Source organism: Triturus cristatus, chromosome 1_1 (assembly GCF_964204655.1).
Source record: "Triturus cristatus chromosome 1_1, aTriCri1.1, whole genome shotgun sequence".
Classification (NCBI taxonomy): Eukaryota; Metazoa; Chordata; class Amphibia; order Caudata; family Salamandridae; genus Triturus; species Triturus cristatus.
The window spans coordinates 1273672152-1273694739 of NC_140579.1; the positions used below are offsets into that span (position 1 = coordinate 1273672152).

At 49.2% G+C, this 22588-nt stretch overlaps 1 protein-coding gene across 2 annotated transcripts in view; it reads left to right on the forward strand.

Moving 5' to 3' along the window:
* LOC146871945 (ATP-dependent RNA helicase DDX42-like) overlaps positions 1-22588 on the forward strand; it is an 865800-nt gene that overhangs the window by 787056 nt on the left and 56156 nt on the right. For both annotated transcript variants that reach the window (XM_085652377.1, XM_085652387.1), the window contains one exon: positions 16594-16704. In XM_085652377.1, the coding sequence (XP_085508503.1) occupies positions 16594-16704 (111 nt within the window). The remainder of the gene's footprint in view (positions 1-16593; positions 16705-22588) is intronic.

Sequence of the window (22588 nt, forward strand, 5' to 3'; positions counted from 1 at the left end):
GCAATAAATGTCTTGCACTCCATTGGCGTAGGCCTAAGGCTGCTCGCCCACTCTACCACCAATAGAGCACTTTGGGTTTACATTGAGCCCTGTACACTTTTGGGGAATCTCTGGCCTCTAAGTATGATATTACCACCTAGTGGCACATCATATACAGAGCTAGCTTCCTATATCACCAGCTTCTTACTTAGCTGCTCACGCGTGGCGCAGAGTGTCTTGGTTCCAGCAAAAGGTACAACAGCACCCCTTCAGCTTGTTCTTTGATGGGTGACACCTCTTTGGGAAACAAGAGGACTCCATGTTAGAGAAAATAAAGATAGGCACAGAGATGGCGAAAGCCATGGGAGCGCTCCAAAACGAAGCTTCTCCAATAGACTCATGTTGCAGCAAACACATCCGGTAATTCACATTGTCTGCTGGACTAGCTTCAACTGCCAAGCCCTACACCATAGGGGATTTCTGGGGAAACAGCTGCAGTAACAGGCACCAAAACAACGCACCTCTGTAAGAAACTGGCTCTATATACACCAAAGTGAGGTACAGTGTGTATAGAGTCCAAGGGTCTCCAGAGGTTTGGCAGAGGTTAAAGTTAGATAGAACCTTACTCTCTAAAGGGGTAGCTTGGTCGAGCAGTAAGGCAGTATCAGAGGACAGTGTTAAGCATTTGATATACACACTCAGCAAATGAATTCACACACTCAAGAACTGAACTCTAGGCCAATTGTTTTGTAGAAAAAATATACCGTTTTATTTCTAGAACCAAGCAAGCCTGGCACAGGTAAGTATAAAAAATACTTTTCAGTAGTAAATTACTTGTATGAACACAGTTCAAAATTGCAGTGTAATTTGTACTGGTCTTTGTTACAGTTTTAAGTAAGCAGTTTGCAACACATTGCAGGTATAGTACATTCGAATGAATGGGCTTTTTAAGTAAAATGCAGTTAGTTACTTTTCAGATTACTTTTACTAACACAGGGCTGGATCCTAGATTCAGCCCTGGGACATTTCCTGAAAACAGGTGAGTAAATGCGTTTTAGTTAGAGGTACGATTTTTAAAGAATATTATTGCATTTCAAAAGTTGACACTTGGAAACTTTTTCACATAGAATCACCAATGTTATCCTATGGGAGGAAATTCACTTAGCAGGTAAGTTATGTTAACAATACTTTTTCTTACTCGGTGCTGGATACCTAGATTCAGCACTGGGACATTTCCTGAAAACAGTTGAAAAAATGCGTTTTGTTTATTTGGCTGATTTTTAAGGAATATTTTGTAGTTTTCAAAAGTCGACACTTCGAAACTTTTTGGGAGAAAAGGTGTCAATGTTATTCTATGAGGAAAAAGAGGTTATCGGTTTCCAGGTAGGTAATCAGTCTTTGGAGTTAGGGTCCTGGGGTTAGACTCAGGGGTCTCCCATGGTCAGTGATGCACTGTTGTTGCACCTTCAGTGGCAATAGGGCTGGCGGGTGCAGAGTGTTGAGGCCCAATGTTATTTTATGGAGGATATGGGGATTCCGGTTGGTGGCTGCTGGCTAGCAGGCCACGGGGTTGTGGGAGCAAAGCTCGGAAGGTTAAGCTCAGGGCAAGTTGGGGACCTACTTAGCACCAAAGGGGCACAATCAGCGGCACTAGGGCGGCCGGGTGCAGGGTGCTGTTTTGAGGTCGGGTGCCCTGTTGATTTCAATGGAGATTCTCCGGGTCAAAGAAACACTGCAGGCTCGGGGACGAGGATCTTCCTGGAGTGACCACCACTTCGAGGAGTAAGTTGGGATGTAGAGGGTTGGTTAGTCACCGCTGGATTGGGCAAACAAGGCTGTGAGGTGTCGGGTGCCTTGGGACATAGGATTTTCTTACCGGCTCTGGTCGCGGTAGGGGGGGTCCTCTGAATTGAGGCTGCAGGCGTCGTCAGGAGGCTTGAGGCAGGTCAGGGGTCACCGGATCTTGGGTCAGGATCGCCGGGGGGGAGGGCCCTCCTCGTGGTATTTATCCACTCGAGCTTAGGCCGGGTTTGGAGGGTGCAGAGTGGGCTGGATTTGCGGGTCCTGGCTGGCACCAGAACCAGTAGTTCAAACACGTCCGGTGTTCACAGGAGAAATAGCTTGGAAAGTGAAGGCAGGCAGGTCCTCCGGGGTTTTTCAGGTTGCTGTCCGCTGGAGACGCCAGGGTTTTGCAGGAGCAGGTTCAAGGGGAGACGAACCTGTAGGGCTGGGGCCAAGTCAGTGGGTGTCGTCCTCTTGTTGGCTCTGCACGGCTTCTCGTCCTTCTCTTCTTTTTCTTGTGGTTGCTGGATCTGAGGAAGGAAGGTTCAGGGTGCCCCTAAATACTAAATTTAGAGACGTTACAGGTAGGTAAAGGGCAGGGACCAATGGGTCCCTTCCCTGGGGTGGGTACACCCCCTCTCCTGCCACTCTCCAGTGGGAGGGGGACAGGAGCCTGTCCCTGGTTGGCTGGGTCCCCCCCCCCCCCCCCATCCTCAAAATGGCAAGGACTCGAGATTATGCTTCACCTCGCCTCCCCCACCTTAAGGGTAGAGTTGGCAGAGGTGGGCACACCTCTCTTCCTCCCTTTTTTTTCCGCCAGTTCTCCCGCCCAAAGTGGGGGGTAGAACCAGTGGGGACCAGTTGCTGAAAGCAGCAAGTGGTCTGGAGGGGCTCACAAAGGCGGCGTGCCTTTGAAGCTTCTCCTTCGTGAACCCTGCCCATCCTGGCACCTCGTACCAGGATATGCATTGATTCAGGCCTCGGAGAGCAACAGGCTCTCGACCCAGGGGTCCAGAAACAGGTCTGGTGGTGGCAGCCTGCGCAGCCACTCAGTCAGGTCACTGGTAGTTGGTTGTGTTTCAGGGGGCACACTCAGTCAAAGGACATCAGCAATTCAGCAAAAAGTGGGGGCATACCATGCAAGAAAGAGGGCACTTTCTCACAACCTCTGCCTCCCATAAGTGATCTTCCACACATTCCCCTTGACCACTCAACACTGGTTAGGTCAAGTATCATGGTATACCTTACCCAGTGGGAAGATGTATCCTCAGACCAGTTGATGCCCAGTTATAGACCAAGGCTACTGCCCGGAATTTCTGATGGATACATCTGCCAGTGGATTCCTCACCTTGTGAATATCCCCTGCGCCAGCATTCCACAGAACTTTTCTTTCCCAGCACTCCACGTCGACGTGGGCGACGTCATAATGCATCGGCTCCGCTCGCGACTCCGTACGACGTCACCGGAGCCATAAGAAGCCCACGTCGGCGTGATGACGTCAGTTCCCTTTTTTCCGCGCCGTGGACGCGCAACGGTTTTTTTCCAGTGCTCTCTAGCTACTTTGTAGTTTGGCAGTGTTACTGTTGAAAATTTGGTATGTCTTCGACAAGGAAGTAGGGCTTTAAACCCTGTAGGGAATGTGGAGGTCTAATGTCCATGACTGATCCGCATCAAGACTTGTGGTGCCTTTCTTCGGACCACGATGTGGAAGATTGCGCGTGCTGTAGAAGGATGAATCCTAAAGCGCTGAAGGAGAGGAAGACTAAACTCTTTATGAAGAAGATCGGTGAGGAGAAGAGAGGGAGGAAGAAGAAGTCGAGGTGGGAGTCGTCGACTTCGAGGTCGTCGAAGAAGCATCATAAAAAGAGAAAGCATTCTTCTCGACGTCGGTCCTCGAAGAGCAGGAAGTCAAGGTCAGCTTCGCCCCGTCGGCGTCGAAGCAAGGACTTGTCACCTTCTCCTTCGAAGTCTCCGAGAGGATCTCCTTCGCCGAAGCGGGCTCCAGCGTGTTCTTCGGCGCAGTCACCGGCTCCGTCAAAGGCGTCGACTCCGGTTCGAGTGGAGTCGGAGGTTGCTATGGATGAGCAGAAACAGGAAGAGCCTGCTCCGGTGCCTGATGAATCTGCGGCTCCGGTAGAAGACACTGCGGAGCCAACGCCGGAGACTCCACAAAGGGATACAGGGTCTGTTCCTTATCCACAATTCCCGGCTCCAGGTACCGATTCAACGCAATTTCTGAATGCCATGTATGGTATAATTAATAGTGCGGCCTTCCCATCCGGAGCACCAACTGGTCCCGTGGGTCCAATGGCATATACGCTAGGGGTGCCGCAGCATTATGCTCAGGCCCCCTTTTGCCGATGGCGCCTTCGTGGCGCTGCCGACTCCAGTGGCTCCGCCGACTCTGGTACCTCTGGCTCCACCGACGCCGCGTACGACGTCGACGACGCCGGCTCCAAGGATTCGATCAAGAAGGGAGGCCCAGAGGGTATTGGAGGAAGGAAGGTATAGAGCAGAGGTGGAAGAAGGTGAAGTCGACACTTCTTCGGATGAGTTTGAGGGAATAGAAGAAGCAAGTGGTTTGGATACGACCCCAGAGTGGGAGCATACTTCTGCAAGATCTTCTCCACCACAGGAATTGGCACCCTACCATGTGGTAATTAAGAAAGCCGCAGATCTGTTAGATTTGCAGCTGCCCTCTGTGGAGTACAAGTCTAACTTGCTTACGGAGGTGTTGCACTCTCCGACATCAACTTCGGAGCCTTTGTTGCCTTTCAATGAGGCCATCTTGGAGCCGGTTTTGGAGGTATGAAGGAAACCTCTTTCTTCTCCGGCGGTTTCCAGACAGGTGGCAAGAAGGTACAGGGTTGCACCTGGGGATCCTGATTTTTTTTGTCAACGCACCCATCTCCGGAGAGCCTAGTTGTGCAGGCTTCTTGTTCGAAACATGCTTCGGGTGCTTTCCCTCAGTCTCCAGCAGATAGGGAGTCCAGGAAAATTGATCAGGCGGCTAAAAAGTATTTCTCATCAGGAAGTATGGCACTGAAGTCTTCTAATGCCACGTGTCTGCTGGGGCGTTATGTTCATGCCTTGATGGACTCTATAAAATCTTTAGCCCCCAAATTGCCTGAGGGTGTTAAGTCGTCCTTCTTGGAGGTAGTTGCGGACACTCAGGCAGCTGCCAGACAGGTGATCCAGTCAGGGCTGGATACGGCGGACTCGGTGGCAAGAATTATGGGGTCATCTATAGCCGCAAGAAGACAGGCGTGGCTCCGTTCCTCTGGATTCTCTGCGGATGTTCAGGCCACATTGGTGGATCTGCCATTCGACAGACAGAAGCTGTTTGGGGAGAAGGCAGACTCTGCCCTTCAACGATTTAAGGACAGCAGATTGACGGCAAAGTCCTTGGGTCTGCAGGCACCTTCTAGGGGTTCAGCTTTTCGGAAGTTTAGGGGTTTCGGAAGATCATCCTTTCGCTCCTTCCGACAGCCTCAGCAACAGCAGCAGCAGCAGCAACAGAATCCCCTCTATAGGTCCTATAGAGGGAAGCAAAGGGGTCGGAGAGGTTCTGGTCGCAACCCCTCTTCTTCGTCCTCCTCTGCTCCCAATGAGGCTTCAGGGAAGCAGCCCTAGATCCCCCATCCCGGATCATGTAAGTCCTGTGGGGGGTCGAGTGTCCTACTTTCTACGGGGTTGGAAATCTGTTACAACAGAACTTTGGGTTTTGAACCTCGTAGAGACTGGGTACGCCCTTCCCCTTCGGGAGTTTCCTCCCCCTTACCCTCCTTGCCAAGGTTATTGCTCGGAAGACCATCTGATTCTACTGCAGAAAGAGGTTCTAGCCTTGCTTCAGAAGGGTGCAATAGAGGTGGTTCCGGAGCAGGAAAGGGGTCAGGGGTGCTACTCCCGGTATTTACTGATTCCCAAGAAGGACGGCAGATTGCGTCCGATTTTGGACCTCAGAATCTTGAACTTTTACCTGAAACAGGAGAAATTCAAGATGCTGACCCTTGCGCAGGTTCTTCAAGCCTTGCAGCAAGGAGACTGGATGGTGTCACTCGACTTGCAGGATGCATACTTTCATGTCCCAATCCTGAAGTCGCACAGGAAGTATCTCCGTTTTACGGTTGGGTCGCAACACTACCAGTTTGCGGTCCTCCCGTTTGGTCTTACTACCGCACCTCGAGTCTTCACAAAGGTGATGGCAGTGGTGGCTGCTCATCTCAGGAGGTCGGGGATTCCGGTTTTCCCCTACCTGGACGACTGGCTTCTGAAGGCAGAGTCCCCAGAGATGGTGCAACATCATCTGCAGGTAACATCTCAGCTGTTATTCGACTTGGGTTTCTCGATCAATGTGCCCAAATCTCACCTGGTGCCCTCTCAACGCAGCCTGTTCATAGGGGCGGTACTGGACACTACTGTGTGTCAGGCATTCCCTCCTCCTCAAAGGATTCTCGACATTCAGGAAATGGTCCCTTTATTCCACAATGGAGCGGTTGTTCCAGTTCTGAAGGTCCTTCGCCTGCTCGGTCTGTTCGCCTCCTGCATTCTGTTGGTCAACCATGCACGCTGGCACATGAGGGCGCTCCAGTGGTGCCTCCGCAGGCAGTGGATTCAGCACAATGGAGATCTCAGGGAGTCGATCAGGATCTCCGGAGAAGCTGCAGCGGATCTATCTTGGTGGAGGGCAATTTGTCCCAAGGAAAGCCCTTCCATCTTCCTCCATCGGTGGCCACAGTGATAACGGATGCATCCACCCTAGGGTGGGGTGCTCATCTGGGGGATCTGGAGATCAAGGGTCTTTGGTCTCCAGTGGAAAGGTTGCTTCACATCAACCTTCTGGAATTGCGGGCGATTCGTTTGGCGCTTAAGGCCTTCCTCCCTTCTCTTCGCGGTCAGTCTGTTCAAGTCCTGACGGACAACACTACCGCGATGTGGTATGTCAACAAGCAGGGAGGAGTGGGGTTGCGTTGTCTCTGCAGAGAGGCTCTGCGTCTCTGGTCCTGGGCTCAGGACCATCAGATTTGTCTGGTGGCAAATCATCTGGCTGGGGTGCTGAACGTGCGTGCGGACAGTCTGTCGGCAGTTCTCTGCCGACCACGAGTGGAGGCTCCATCCGGAGGTGGTTCGTCACGTCTTTCGGACGTGGGGGACACCTCAGGTGGACCTGTTCGCCACCTGTGAGAACGCGCACTGCCCGTCATTTTGCAGTCTCCAGTATCCGATGCAGGGGGCATTGGGGGACGCGTTTCAGTTGAGTTGGGGCTCACAACTCCTTTACGTGTTTCCTCCCATACCTTTGATTCCTCGGGTTCTGAGGAAGATTCGCCAAGACCGGGCCCAAGTCATATTGATCGCCCCGGATTGGCCAAGAAGGGTGTGGTATACAGATCTTCTCCACCTCTCCTCGTGCCCTCCGCTCCGTCTCCCTCTGAGGGCAGACCTCCTCTCGCAGTCGGAGGGGCAGGTTCTACACCCCCACCTCCAGAGCTTACACCTTCATTTCTGGAGATTGAACGGGGCAACCTGAATTCCTTCTCTCTCCCGCCTGATGTGGTGGATGTTATTTTATCAGCCAGGCGACACTCCACCAAGTCCATTTACTCATATAGGTGGTCTAAGTTTGTTAAATGGTGTGGAGAGAGATCCATTGACCCTTTAAAAGCCCATCTTTCTGAGGTGCTCCAGTTTGCCCTTTCCTTGGCTCAGCAGGGCTGTGCTGTGGCCACGGTCAAGGGCTATCTTTCGGCCTTATCGGCTTTTCTATGTCTACCTGATCAACCGGCATTATTTAAATCTCCGGTTGTTCTGAGGTTTATCAAGGGCCTTACAAACATGTTTCCTCCCACTCCTTTTGTAATGCCACAGTGGGACCTTAATCTTGTTTTAACCTTTCTGATGGGGTCCCCATTTGAGCCGCTACATAGCTGTCCTTTGAGGCTGTTGTCCTTTAAGGTGGTCTTTCTTGTAGCCATAACCTCGGCAAGGAGGGTCAGTGAGCTCCAAGCTCTTAGTTCTAAACCCCCTTTTCTTACATTACGTGCTGAAAGGATGGTTCTGAGGACCAGGGCTGGTTTCCTGCCAAAAGTTGTTACTCCGTTCCATTTGGGGCAGTCTGTTATTCTCCCTGTTTTTTATCCTCCTCCACATCCTTCCAAAGAGGAGGAAAGACTCCATCGCCTGGACCCGAAGAGGGCTGTGAGTTTCTATCTGGACAGGACTAAAGACTTTCGTCTTGATGATCAACTCTTCATTGGCTACGTTGGTCAGTCAAAGGGTAAAGCGGTGCACAAGCGCACGCTATCGAGATGGATCATCCTTGCCATCAAGATCTGCTACGCCCTGGCTGGTAAGACTCCTCCTGAGGGCATTAGAGCTCATTTGACTAGAGCTAAGTCATCTACATCTGCTTTGGCCCGGGGTGTTCCTGTGGCAAATATTTGTAAGGCCGCGACTTGGGCCTCCCTCCATACTTTCGCAAAGCATTATTGCTTGGACTCAGAGATGAGGAGGGAGGGTCACTTCGCGCGCTCTGTCTTGCAAGACTTTCTGGTATAGGAAGGTGGACACCCTCCTCCGGGAGTGGGGACTGCTGTGGGAATCTATTCACAAGGTGAGGAATCCACTGGCAGATGTATCCATCAGAAGAACAAGTTTTGCAGCGTGAATCTTTCTGGATTCACTACGCTGTGCATTATTCCGCGATCTTGTGGTTGGGTCCGGATTCGTAGTCTTTCTTTTTTTTTTTTTTTTTTTGTTTTTTTGTAGCCCAGGTGGGCGTCGACGTCCCACCATTTGGTGTACCTCTCGTGACGTCGGCGCGCTTCCTGCGAAAGTCCCACCTTGGGTGCGCCATCTTCAGATTCTTTTTTCCGCCATTGGGTCTGGATCGTCATCGAGAAGCTCCAGAGTTTGAACGAAGGAAAAGATAAATACGCGAGTTTCATCGAAGGAGAAAGTATACAAGACTACAGAGAAGAAGAACATACAGCTGGGACGACGAAGAAGGTAGAGTTCCACGGAAACTTCGACGCCCATTGGAAAATGCGCACTCAGAGACTCTGAGCGTAATGGACAAGACACCATTCAAATTCTGCCGTAACTGCCACCACAAATACGCGCAGAAGGATCAGCATCCAGTCTGCAACCTTTGCCTGCCGATCGACCACGTGAGCAAGGATTGCAACGCCTGCGCCGTCTTCACGCCGAAGACGCTCCGAGTGAGAGAAAGGCAGAGAAGAGCCAACTTCAACATGGAAGGCAAGGGTAAGGCCCCGTCGCTGTACGAGCTGGGCCTCTCCACCGACGATGAGGACAACATCGCCGAAGGACCCGGCGTCTTCACGGTCGCAGAGACCGATAAGAAAACGTCTGACAAGGTAGGAGACTCTTCGAGTACGAAAGCCCCGAAAGGGCCCCGAAAACCTGAGAGTGACTCTCGAAAAACAGAGTCAAAGTCCTCGAAAGGAACACCGGCGCCGAAAATTTCGACGACCGCAAGTGGATCCAAGGACTAAAGGCCCGGCGGATCCTTCGAGAAGGACTCCCAGGTGCCGAAGCCCGCCGAAAAGCAGGGTTCGTCGAAGCAGGGCCTCGAGGTGAGCCGGCCGACGACGAAGGAAAGGGCTACGTCGACGCAAGCTCCGTCGAAGAGACCAGCGCTCGACGCCGATCACGCCTCCGAAATGGAGAAGAAAAAGAGAAGGCTCGAGGCGGAGATGGAGAGTATCCTTCTGAGGAAGAAGGAGTTCGACGAAAAAATGAGACAGTACAAGATCCCAGTAAGGCCGCCGACCGAGGTCGAGGAACAGGAGGACTTCGACACCGAAGATCTGTCGAGAGATCCTGAAGAGGAGGAAGAGGAAGCCTACTATGAGGGAGAAGAAGACGAGCAGCAGTCGATCTACGGCTCGGCGCCGTCGACAACTCAGGAGATGGAATGGCAAGACCTCAACGCAGAAAGTCCCGAGGAGCCCGTGGAGACATATCCTTCGAGGCCTTCGCCGCCAGACGACATTGGAGCATACAACATGGTCGTCAGGAGCGCAGCAGCGGCCTTTGGGGTGAAATTGGACGAGGAAAAGCAGAAAGCAGACTTTCTACTGGAAACACTGCTCCCCATCCAGACTAGGAGCCAGTTCCTCCCCATGCTCCAAAGCGTGATGAACCAAGGGAAGGAGGCATTCAAGGAGCCCGGAACTTGCAGATCCATCACTCCAAGAACAGAAAAGAAGTACAAGCACTCTTCATAGGATCCTCCATATATCAAGGGATCAGTCACAGCTGACTCCATCATTGCTTCCACGGCCAGGAAGAGGGCCAATGTGCCGGCTACCTCAGGGCCGCCTCCCGACAAGGAGAGAAGAAGAATGGACCTCACCGGGAGAAAGGTGGAGAGAAATGCGGCCATGCACTGGCGCATGGCCGACTCCAATGCCCTTCTGAACAGGCACCAGCACCAACACTGGGACGAAATGGGAGACCTAATTAAGCATCTCCCAGAGCAGTACAGATCGAGAGCTTCCCATCTGGTTGAGGAAGGCAAAAGCTTTTCTAACGCATGCATTAAGACAGCATTGGACGGGGCAGAGACATCTAGCAGGCTGATGGCTATTGGTATCACGGAGAGGAGGCAAGCCTGGCTCCGAATTTCTGGCTTCAAACAGGAGGTCCAGAACAACATACTGAACACACCATTCAACGGGGAGACGCTGTTCGGTGCCACGGTGGACGAAAAACTCTCCCAGCTGAAGAAGGAAAATGAAACGGCTAGGTCCATGGGGGCCCTGCAATTCAGAGGGATGCGAAGAGGCACCACAGCTCGGAGACCCTTCGGAAGGGAAGGAAACCAGCCGGGTACGTCACACCAGACTTTCCAGCAAGGACAGCAGGGTGATGGTCACAGCCAGCAGGGCCAGCAGAAGCAGAACTGGCAGTACCAACCTCGGGGCCAGTCCTTTCGCGGGAGGGGAAACGGACGTGGACAGAGAAGAAGAGGGGGAGACCAACCCTCCTCAAAGTGACTACCATCGAAAGAAGAGGCTCACCCTCAGGATACCCCAGGGGGTGAAGCGCATAGTGAACACAGTAGGGGGGGTTCACAAACCAAACGCTTACGAGCATGCAACACCAGTAGGCGGAAGACTAAAACTTTACCTTCAACAATGGCAAAAAAATAACATCAGACAAATGGATTCTGAACGTCGTACAGTACGGGTACTGTATAGAGCTAGAGAAAAGACCTCCAGACAAGAAACCAAAAAGAAGGCAACGCTCCGGGCAGGAGCTTGCTCAACTCAAAAAGGAGACTCTGCAACTGCTCCAAAAGAAGGCCATAGTACCGGTGCCACACAGAGAAAGGAACAAGGGAGTGTACTCAAACTACTTCCTGGTCCCAAAGGTGGACGAAACACTTTAAGACCCATCCTGGATCTACGGTTCCTAAACAGATTCATAAAAACTCAGAGATTCAAAATGACATCGCTGCAAGAAGTGCCGCCCCAGTTACGAGGAGGAGACTTCATGTCCACGGTGGATCTCAAAGATGCCTACCTGCACATCCCGATGAACGGTCGACACAAGAACCTGGTAAGGTTCAACATCAACGAGGATCACTACCAATTAACAACCCTGGCATTCGGCCTCAAGTCCGCGCCAAGGGTGTTCACAAAATGCCTGGCAGTGGTAGCAGCAGCACCTGGCTCAGCAGGCAGACTTCGGCATCCCACGAGTGGGAGCTCAATGGATGGGAAACGCAAAAACTATTCAGAAGGGGGGGGGGGGGGGGGGGACCTACAATAGACCTATTTGCAACACGCCAGAATGCAAAATGCCAAAACTTCGCATCCAGACAACCAGAAAAACAATCCCAGGGGAATGCGCTATGGATAAGCTGGTCAAAAACATTTGCCTACGCTTTTCCACCAATACCACTGATGCACAGAGTACTCAACAAATGCAGGACAAGCAACATGACGCTGATCCTAGTAGCACCACAGTGGGCAAGACAAACGTGGTACTCTCAGATAGTGGAGATGGCAGAGGGCCCTCCACACAAATTAAAAAAAATCAAAGACTTACTCTCCATGCAGAACGGAGAGGTTCTACACCCAGAGCCAGAGAGCCTCAGTCTAGCGGCTTGGCTCCTGAGGACCTAGAGTTCGCACACCTTAAGCTACCTCGAAGCACTATGCGAGTGCTGCGTGAGGCTAGGAGGCCAACGACTCGGAAATGCTATGGAGATAAATGGAAAAGGTTTACTATTTGGTGCACCAGAAATAAACTGCAAAACAAAATGACCAAGGAATCAACGGTGCTTAGATACCTCACACACCTACTAAAATCTAATCTATGCTCGTCGTCACTAAGAGTCCACCTAGCGGCGATTGTAGCGTACACACGAGGGGAGACGGGAGGAAGTTTCTTTACCTCTCAGGTAGTAAAGAGATTTCTCGAGGGAGCTAAAAGATTAGCACCACCTAAAAGAATACCGCCGCCGGCATAGAACCTCAATTTAGTCCTGACTGAACTCATGAAGGCGCCCTTTGAGCCCATACACAAAGCCTCACTACAAATGCTGAGCATGAAAACAGCCTTCCTGGTAGCAATAACATCGCTACGCAGGGTAAGCGAACTGCAGGCGTTAACACTACAGGAGCCCTACATACAGATCCACAAGGACAGAGTCGTCATGAGGACGGACCCACACTTCATGCCAAAGGTGGTGTCCGCTTTCCATATGAACCAGACCATTCAAATACCAAGTTTCTTCCAAAACCCGACAACGGGCGCAGAGAGGGCACTTCACACTCTCGACGCCAGAAGGGCGGTGATGCACTACATAGAGAGAACTAAGGAACATAGGAAAACAAAACAGTTTTTCGTGTCATTCGCTACCAATTTCCTGGGTAGACCAGTGACCAAGGGCACCATCGCACGATGGATCGCGCTAACAATACAATTCTGCCACAGGCAGGCAGGACAAGAACTATCGGAGGGGGCACAGGCACACTCCACAAGGAAGAAGGGGGCAACAATTGCCTTTCTGGCAAACACGCCCATTCAGGACATATGCCTGGCGGCAACCTGGGCTTCAGTGCACACGTTCACTAAGCACTACTGCGTGGACATACAGATGAACAAGGAAGCACAAGTAGGACAGAAGGTGCTCCAACATATATTCAACGACCAACGCTCATCTTCCACCCAACCGCCACAAAAATAGCAAACCGCTACAAAGTCTATGCACAGCATAGTGAATCCAGAAAGATTCACGCTGCAAAACGAATAGTTTCTTACCTGTCGGTGTAGTTTTGCAGCTTGAAGATCTTTCTGGATTCACTAGCGGACCCATCCACCTCCACCAGAAAGATGAGGCAGGAGAGCAAGGTGGAATAACAAGTGAGGTTGAGAAGAATAAAATACTGAAAAGAGACTTGGAGAATAAACAAGACAAAAACCGCTTGGGGTTCAAAAAAAAAAAAAAAGAGAAGACAAAAGAACAAAACAAGGGAAAAAAGAACCCGAAGATGGCGCACCAAAGGTGGGACTTCCGCAGGAAGCGCGCCGACATCACGAGAGGTACACCAAATGGTGGGACGTCGACGCCCACCTGGGCTACGAAAGAAAAAAAAACAAAAAAAAGAGACTACGAATCCGGACCCAACCACAAGATCGCGGAATAATGCACAGCATAGTGAATCCAGAAAGATCTTCAAGCTGCAAAACTACACCGACAGGTAAGAAACTATTTGTTACTCCATATTAACCATCTGGAGTTTCTAGTAATCTTTTTAGCCCTAAAATCTTTTCAGACACAGATTTCAGGCAAGGCAGTCCACATTCGCACAGACAACATGACGGCCATGTATTATATACAAAAACAAGGCGGCACACACTCTCCACAGCTCTCTCTAGTAGCACAGAGCATATGGAGATGGGCAATTCCCCACAAAATCTTTCTCCTAGCTCAACATGTCCCAGGAGTCCAAAACACCATGGCAGATCTGCTCAGCAGACAGACACAACAGATCCACGAGTGGGAACTTCACCCACAGGTTCTTCATCCGTTCTTTCAAATGTGGGGGTATCCGCAGATAAACCTCTTCGCCACCCACGAAAACACAAAATGCCCAAGCTTTGCCGCCAGATACCCACACCCGTTGTCCAAAGGAAATGCGATATGGATGTACTGCTCAGGCAAATTTGCGTATGCTTTTCCGCCTCTCCCACTCATTCCATTAGTGGTACGCAAACTACAACAACACTCCCTCACACTAATCCTAGTAGCTCCAGCGTGGGCCAGACAACCATGGTACACCACGCTACTGGAACTCTCTGTAGTACCACAAAAAAATTGCACCTCTCACCATGCCTCCTAACCCAGAACCATGGAGAGATCAGACACCCGGACCCAGCTCAGCTCAACCTTGCGATCTGGCTCCTGAAGTCCTAGAATTTGGGTACCTAAATCTTCCCCCTGACTGTAAGAACGTCATCAGAGAAGCTTGACGACCTACCACTAGAGCGTGCTACGCTGCCAAGTGGAAACGATTTGTTGTTTATTGCCATAACACCATCAATCCCCTGGACGTGTCCATTCAACACATCATAGGCTACTTACTCCACCTAAAAAGGTGTAATTTAGCCTATACGTCCATTCGACTACACCTCGCAGCAATTGCAGCTTACTTACAAAACAGGCAACATCTTTCACTCTTTAGAGTACCTGCGATTAAAGCCTTCATGGAAGACCTAAAAAGAATAATTCCCCCAGAGTACCACCCTCACCTGTGTGGAACCTAAATATTGTTTTCACAAGGCTAATGGGGCCTCCCTTCGAACCTTTACACAAATGCGAACTGCAATTATTAACATGGAAAACAGCTTTCCTTGTAGCCATCACTTCCCTTAGAAGGGTCAGTGAGGTACAAGCGCTTACCATACAAGAACCTTTTCTGCAGATGCACCATAACAAGGTTGTTCTCCGTACCAACCCAAAATTCCTACCTAAAGTCATTTCCCCTTTTCACCTAAACCAATCTGTAGAACTACCAGTATTTTTCTCGCAACCACAGACCGTTGCAGAAAGGGCTCTGCACACACTAGATGTCAAACGAGCCTTACTCTACTACATCGAGAGAACACAACCTTTCCGAAAGACCAAACAACTGTTGGTCTCTTTCTCTCCACCACACAAGGGCAACCCCATCTCAAAATCAGGGATAGCTAGGTGGATTGTAAAATGCATTCAGATTTGCTACCACAAAGCAAAACGAGCGCTATCCGTTCCCCCTAAAGCCCATTCTACACGAAAGATAGGGGCTTCCATGGCATGGCATTTTTAGGGAACATCCCATTAGATGATATATGCAAAGCAGCTACATGGTCAACACCGCACACTTTCACTAAACACTATTGTGTAGATGTGCAAACTAAGCAACAAGCTAGTGTGGGCCAGGCTGTACTCAAAACATTATTTCAAACCACTGCAATAGATACCGGTGGTCGCCGCTAAGGTTGGGAACTGCTATATGATCTATGCAAAAGTGTGTAATCTGCAGCTCATGTGCCTCAAACGGAATATGCTACTTACCAGTATGCATCTGTTCTTGGCATGTAGAGCTGCAGATCTACACACGCCCACCCGCCTACCTGTATCTGTTCCAGTTTCTTATTTAGATACACACATGGGTTTCTTCACTGTTATTACTACGCTCCATCTTTCCCTGCTGGCGAAAAACAATGTGAGGATGGAGCCGAAGCCCATGCGCAATACCATCCAAAGGAGGAGTCACCGACCTCGTGACTTCCAAAGACTTTCCAAGAGGAAAAACAAACTGCAAACATCCGGGCCCAACACCAGATGGCGATCTATGCAAAAGTGTGTAGATCTGCAGCTCTACATGCCAAGAACAGATGCATACTGCTAAGTAGTATATTCCTTCTATTGTGCCTAAATCTGAAGGAAAATAAGCACTGCACATTTTAGTGAGTTTTGGCACATCTAGAGTAAAGAAGCCAATCAGCATTGCAAGTTTATTCACATTTTCTGGATTATACAGAACAGAAGGCCATCTCATGGTAATAAAAAGGTCGTTTGGTTAATTTAACTAATTACATCACTTCTTAGGGCAGTTTATTACCCTGAAATAACTGACTCTCAATTGAATTTTTCAGGACTGCACTAGTACATTGCCCTCTACAGTCCAGGAAAGATCTGAAGTAAAGATTACAAGACTTTAGTTAATTCATTAATTCTATTGTAGGTTCTGAACTGTAGGTGGTCATATATATATATTTTTTAAAGTAGCTCTTGTTCATCTCTACATTACAAACCCACATATGTTGACACTGTAGATGTAATGCTGGGAGGGTTCTAGGTTGACAGACTAAAAGGTAAAGGGAGAGTGACTTGTATACTGAGATATTTTTTCATTCTACATGCTGTCAGTCTGAACAGCTGTTGCCCTGGGAGGTTTATTGACAGAATGACACGCTGATCAAGAATAGATATCCATTTTTATAAATAAAACAATTAGGGAAACTGAGTATTTTGAATATATGTTTAAAAAATGTAATTAAAAATAAATTGCATCCAGTTAAAAATTAAACCGGTAAACAGGCAGATTAGGTCACGCTGCAAACGTATAGTCCGGGAGCAAGTTGCATCCTGATTTTTAGAGGTAAGTACCGTTTCTATTCTAGGGGTCAGAGGAATCTGCCACAAAAACCCCATTCTTCTACAAATGGTTTTGTTATGATTTCACATCCTTTGTTTATTAACTTGACAACATTTTACACTTTCTTAATACTAAATTTCTTTAACCGTAGAATGCATGGTTCCGCAAATCCCGCTTCAAGGGTGGAAAAGGAAAGAAGCTGAATGTCGGAGGAGGTGGTCTGGGCTATAGAGAGCGACCAGGACTTGGGGCTGACGCATCTGTAAGTACAAGGGAACTATGCAACAATGGGGCCGTCTTCTGATTTTTGTATCAAGTTCTAACCTAAGAGACCAGTTTTTCTCCCACAGCCAATCTATACTGAGGGCTCTGACAAGAGTTGAATACTGACCTAAGCCTGGAGAGAACTATTCTCTGGTAACTCTGTAATATCTACTTGGTTTTATGGTAGACAGTCTAGAAACGACTCCGGTAGTTGGCGAGTTGAAGCAGTGACGATTCATCATGTGGGTGCAGTTGTATCTTGGAGTCTCCGTGGGCCATTTTCCACCTGCATTCCCTCTAGCTCTCTTCCCCAGATTTTGTTATCCCAATTGTAGGATAGTGCCCTTTTTTGCATGTTTATCCCCTAACATTTTGCCTGATAACTGATGCCAACTTGACTGAGTTTGTGCTGGGATCCTGCTAACTAGGCCCCAGCACCTGTGTCCTTTCCCAAAACTGTACCTTGTACCCACAATTGGCACAACTCTAGGACACATGCAAGTCCCTTGTAAAAGGTACTCCTGGTACCAAGGGCCTTGTGATCAGAGAAGGATTCTGAGGGCTGCAGCATGTTTGTATTGTGCTTCCCTCCTAGACCCCCTCACTTTAACACCCCCACCCTGCCAAGGCAGGCTGCGTGTTTTGGTGCAGGCCCGACTGAAGAGTCGACATAGCACATATGCTTGTGTGCCATGTCCACCAATACTGCCTGTGGTATTGGTTAGTCAGGGTGCACCATACCCAGGTGAGGACATAACTGCAAGAGCCTTATGCCCCTACAGGGTATGTGCCAAACACTGACAATGTAAGTGCAGTGGAGCTATTTTGAGTGTATTGGCTGGGAGTTTGTCAAAACAACTCAACAGCTCCATGATGGGTTTGTTGAAATCTGGGAAGTTTGGTGTCAAACTTCCCAGCACATTAAATCCACACTGATTCCAGTGTGGGATTTCATGAAGAATGCACTCGGTGGGCATCTTAGAGATGCCCCCTGAAAAACAGGTGTTGTTCCTGACTGGCTCCCAGCCATCTGCCACTACCAGACCGGTTTCTGTACCCCTGTTAGCGAGCTTCTGCTCTCTGGGTTTGGATCAAAGCGTATCCTCTGCAGTGGTGTCATGCCTCTTCCCCTAGTATGGGAGGGCCTTCAAAGGGGTAGCTTCAAAGGCCTGCCACCTTTGTTGGCTGCCCCCAGCCTTTTGCTACTATCAGCAACTGTCTCTCATTGGTTCTGGCCCCCATTTTGGGCGTGAGAACCTGTGGAAAAACCGAGTCAGGAAAGGAGGTGTGCCCAACTTTGTCAACCCCACCCTCAGGTGGGGGAGGTGAAGTGAGGGTCACCGTTCAGTCCCCACTATCTTTGAGATTGGGGGGGGGGGGGGTTCCAAACAGTCCTATGTCCCCATTCCACTGGAGGGTGGCATACTAGGGGGTGTAGAAACCCCACAGAAGGGACCCATTGCTCCCAACCTGCACACCCCTGTAAGGTTCCTAAATCTAGACCTGTCTCCAGCTCTGAAACCCCTGCAACCTGAATCTAGCATGTTCTGCAACCAGCAACCTCCAAGAACCCCGGGTACCTGCCCTGCCTTCCTAAAGAACGCTGATTTCCCGTGGATACCGGTTTCGTCCAACACCAATCCAAGCCAGGACTCCAGATCCAGCTGGATCCACGAGTCCTCGCCACTCTTTACCCGACACCCACGGCCCGAGTTCGAATAGCCCATCACCTCAGCGAGGTCCCTCCGGCGATCCTGACCTGTGTTCCAGCGTTTGGTGACCTCCACCGACCTTCTCAACGCTTGCAGCCTCATCCTTAAGGGTCCCCTCAACCAGAACCGTTGAGAAGAACCCGACACAAAAGGACACCCCTGCATCCGCAGCTCCTGACACCTCAGGTGCCCTGCCGACGGTGTCCAGCAACTCTTCACTTCATCTTCGGCGTTAGTTCCCTTCATCCTGTCTTCTGTCTGCAGCCCTTTTCAGCAACCAACATCCTCCATAGGAATGCATTGGGCTCCAGTCACCTCCTGAGCACCCTGCAACCGACCACCCCTGCGCCGCTGGTGGTGTGGACTTTGTGCCAACCTGGGAACCTCCTTTTTTCCTACCTTAACACCAGGAGCTTGACTCCCGAGACAGTGGCCTGCTCCTGAGCAGCCCCCAACCTAAGTGCCCCTTTACCCTATTGGCTAACATTGGCATCCTGCATTCGGCCACCCTGGTGCCGCTAGTGGTGCCCCTTGAGTGCCAACCTGAACCGTGGGGTACCTTGGTTGTACCCCAAAACTCCAATCCTGAAATCGTTTACTTGCCCATAAGCTTAACACTTCATTTTTCTCCATAGGACTTAATAGAGGGTTTTCTCTGAAAATTCTTCTGTGTTGAACTGTCTTGTACTGCAACAAAAAGTAACTTAGTGCCTTCACCAGAGAGAACCGGTTTAGTTTATCAAGAAACACTTCTAACACAGTTTAAGCAACACAGGACATCGATAGACACATAATCACAAAGTAATCCAAAAGTAACCTAAACGTTATTTCAAGAGTTTCTGAACAGTTTACAAATTGTTTCCTGAGCTGCAAAATTTATCTGAATGTTCCTACAAATCAGTATTCACTGCAATTCTAAAAGTAACATTGTATGAAGAGTTTAACTTACCTGCTACTAAGTAAATATTGGTTCTAGACATAAAACAAAAAAAATCAACTTTTTATGCAAACATTTGGTCTGGATTCAGTCTGACTGTGTTTAACAAATACTTAACATTAGCCTCTGATAAGCCTGACTGCTTTTCCACACTACCACAAAAGAGAGTAAGGTATTATCTACTTTAGCCTCTGCTATACCTTTGGGGATCCACTGGACTCTGTGCACACTATACCTTAGTTTGGTATAGTATATGCAGAGCTAGTTTTCTAAACCAATTGATTGCCCTTTACTTTACCTTGATGTGGAATTCTCTTGGGGGGAAGTTCGGGTCCTGGCTTCAGGAATTGGGAGACTTCTCTTCTCCACTCAAATGTCAACTTATGATGGTTGTTACGAGGCTGTATGTACTTTTTCTATCACATTGAACGCCCTTGTAGTTCCCTGTGTGTATACAACCGCGATGATGTCTGTGCAGGTTCCACCAAATAATAAATAGAAAAACTGCTATGTAAATCAAGCACTCATACATTGTCAAGACCTCCTCTGCCCACGTTAACAAATGGAATATAGGCAAAGTCGAGACACGCTAAACCTCGACTTAGGTAAAGTGCAATTTTTTGTCATGGTCACCCCACTTTTTGCCACTGGTACTGATATTTCTCGACTGATGTGCATTAGGACCCTGCTAACCAGACCTCGGTGCCAGTGCTCTTTCCCTAAAAACAAGAGAAAATGATCAAATTGTCAAACAATCTGCACACGCTTTAGCACCCTTGTAAGTTCTTAGTAAATGGTACCCCTGGTACTTAGGGCATGGGTACTAAAGAGTGTCACCAAGGACTGCAGCATGTATTATGCCAGCCTAAGGGACCCCCATACAAGTTGCATGCATCCTGCCATTGCAGACTGCGTGTCATGGTGCAAACCAGGAGTGAAAATACGACATAGTACGCTCAATATGTTTCATGCCAAAGTCCCCTACGTGTAATATATGTGAGTCATCCCTACTGCAGGCCTCGTAGCCTTAAGGCATAGTGTATTATATCACATTTGAAGGCATACCTGCATGAGCAGCTATGCCCCTATGCTGTCTAGTTCAAATGACTAGATGATACAAGTGAACAGGGAAGCCATCTTAAGTATATGTACTGGGCACTGGTCATTATGAGTTTCCCAGTTACATGATGGCTTTACTGAAACCTATGGTGTTTGGTATCAAACCACCTGTCTTAATAAAGCTGTAGTGTTGCCACTACTAGATGTATTTGTGAGAAAGTGGCTCTGTATATACTGTTCCTTAATAGGTACAGGGTGTACAGAGTCCACAGACCCCAAGGGTTTAACAGAAGTTAAAGTTAGATATAACCTTACTCTCCAAAGTGGTAGCCTGGTCGAGCAGTAAGGCAGTATCAGAGGACGTGTAAAGCATTTGTTGTACACACTCAGTCAGCAAATGGTTCCACACACTCAATAACTGAACTCTAGGCCAATGGTTTGTATATAAAAAATATATGCTTGTTTTATTTTAGAACCAACACTTGGAATTAAAATATACTTTTTCGACAGGAGATGTTTCATAAAGATACTTTTGTATATGCAATTGACTTTTTAGCAAACAGTTACAATTAGTTGCAGTAGGCAACTCTCTTTCTAAACACAATACATTGAGCTCAATGATAAATTCAGATTATATGCAACAGATTACTTTGTAGATTACTTTTGTAATTCCAGGCTTGGATCCTAGATCCAGTCCTGGGTCAGTTCTCAGAATCAGCTGTTGAAAGTCGACTTTGGTACTGTAGTGATTTTTAACTAATATTTAGCTATTTCAAAAGTGAGCACTTAGAAAATATTTCAGAGCAAACAATCAATGATTCCCTATGGAAGGAAATGTAGGTTACAGGTACAGTAGGTTATCGTTACTTTTGTAATGCAGTACTGGGTATCTAGACTCAGTACTGGGACATTTATCCAAAACAGGTAAGTAATTACGTTTTCAGATGTTATACGATTTTTGAGGAATATTTAGAAATTGCAGAAATCAATACTTAGAAGAAATTTCATAGAAAAGCAGTCAATGGTTTCCTATGGAAGAAAAATGAGTTAAAGGTAAGTATAGTTGTGGGTACTTTTCAAAGTCAGTGCTGGGCACCAAGATCCAGCACTGGGAGCTCACCTAAGAGCAGGTGAGTAAATTCGTTTTTGGTACTCGGCTGATTTTTGGTGAATATTTTGAGTTTTGAAAAGTTCACACTTAGAAGAATTTCCAAGAAAAAGCCAGTCAATGTTACCCTATGAGGAAAATGAAGTTAGTGGTTTAAGGGTAAGTACTCGACTGGCAGAGTTGAAGTTCTGGGCATAGACTCAGGGGTCTCCCAGTGTCAGGTAGGTACAGTCAGTTCACCCTCAGCGGTTTCAGGACGGCCGGGTGCAGAGAGAGTTAGGCCCAATGTTATCCTATGAGGGATAGGGGGGGCCTGGGTTGGTGGCTGCTGTCGGGCAAGCCACGCGGCTGTGGGAGCTGGGCTCCTGGTCACTTACTCAGGGCAAGTGGGTTAGAGTAGAGTTTTCACTGCCAGGGCCACTCGGGCAGCTGGCTGCAGGGTGCTTTTGAGCCGTCGGGCGCTCAATTGATTTCTATGGGAAATCTCCGGTTTGGAAAAAGACTGCAGGCTCGGGGACGAGGTCTCTTCGGGTGCCACCACCACTTCGAGGGGTAAGTTGGATAGTTGGAGGATAGGTAGGTACCCCGGGATTGGGCACAGAGGGCCGTGGGGCGCCGGGTGCAGGGGTGCCTTTTGATGTCGGTAATCTTACCCTCTTGTTGATCGCGGTTGGGGTGGCACTCTGTTCTGAGGCTACAAGCTTCTTCAGGATAGTCGAGGGGGGTCCTTGGGTGCCGGACTCGGGGTCACAGTCGCCATGGGGTCGTCCTCGTGGGTTTAGTTCACTCCGGCACCGGCCAGGCTTGGCGGGTGCAGAGTGGGCTGGGATCGCGGTTCCGGGCTGCTGCCAGGGGTGAAAGGTAGGTTCTGAGTAGAGCCTCTACTCATGGGAGTCCCAGGGGATTAGAGTTCAAAGGCAGCCAGGTCCTCCGGGGTTTCTGAGGTTGCTGGCCACAAGAGATGCCGGGTTTGGAGCAGGAGCAAGTCCGAGGTCGACAGGCCGGTAGGGCTGGGGCCAAAGCAGTTCGTGTCTCCCTCTCCTTTGCAGCTGCAGGGCAGGTCTTC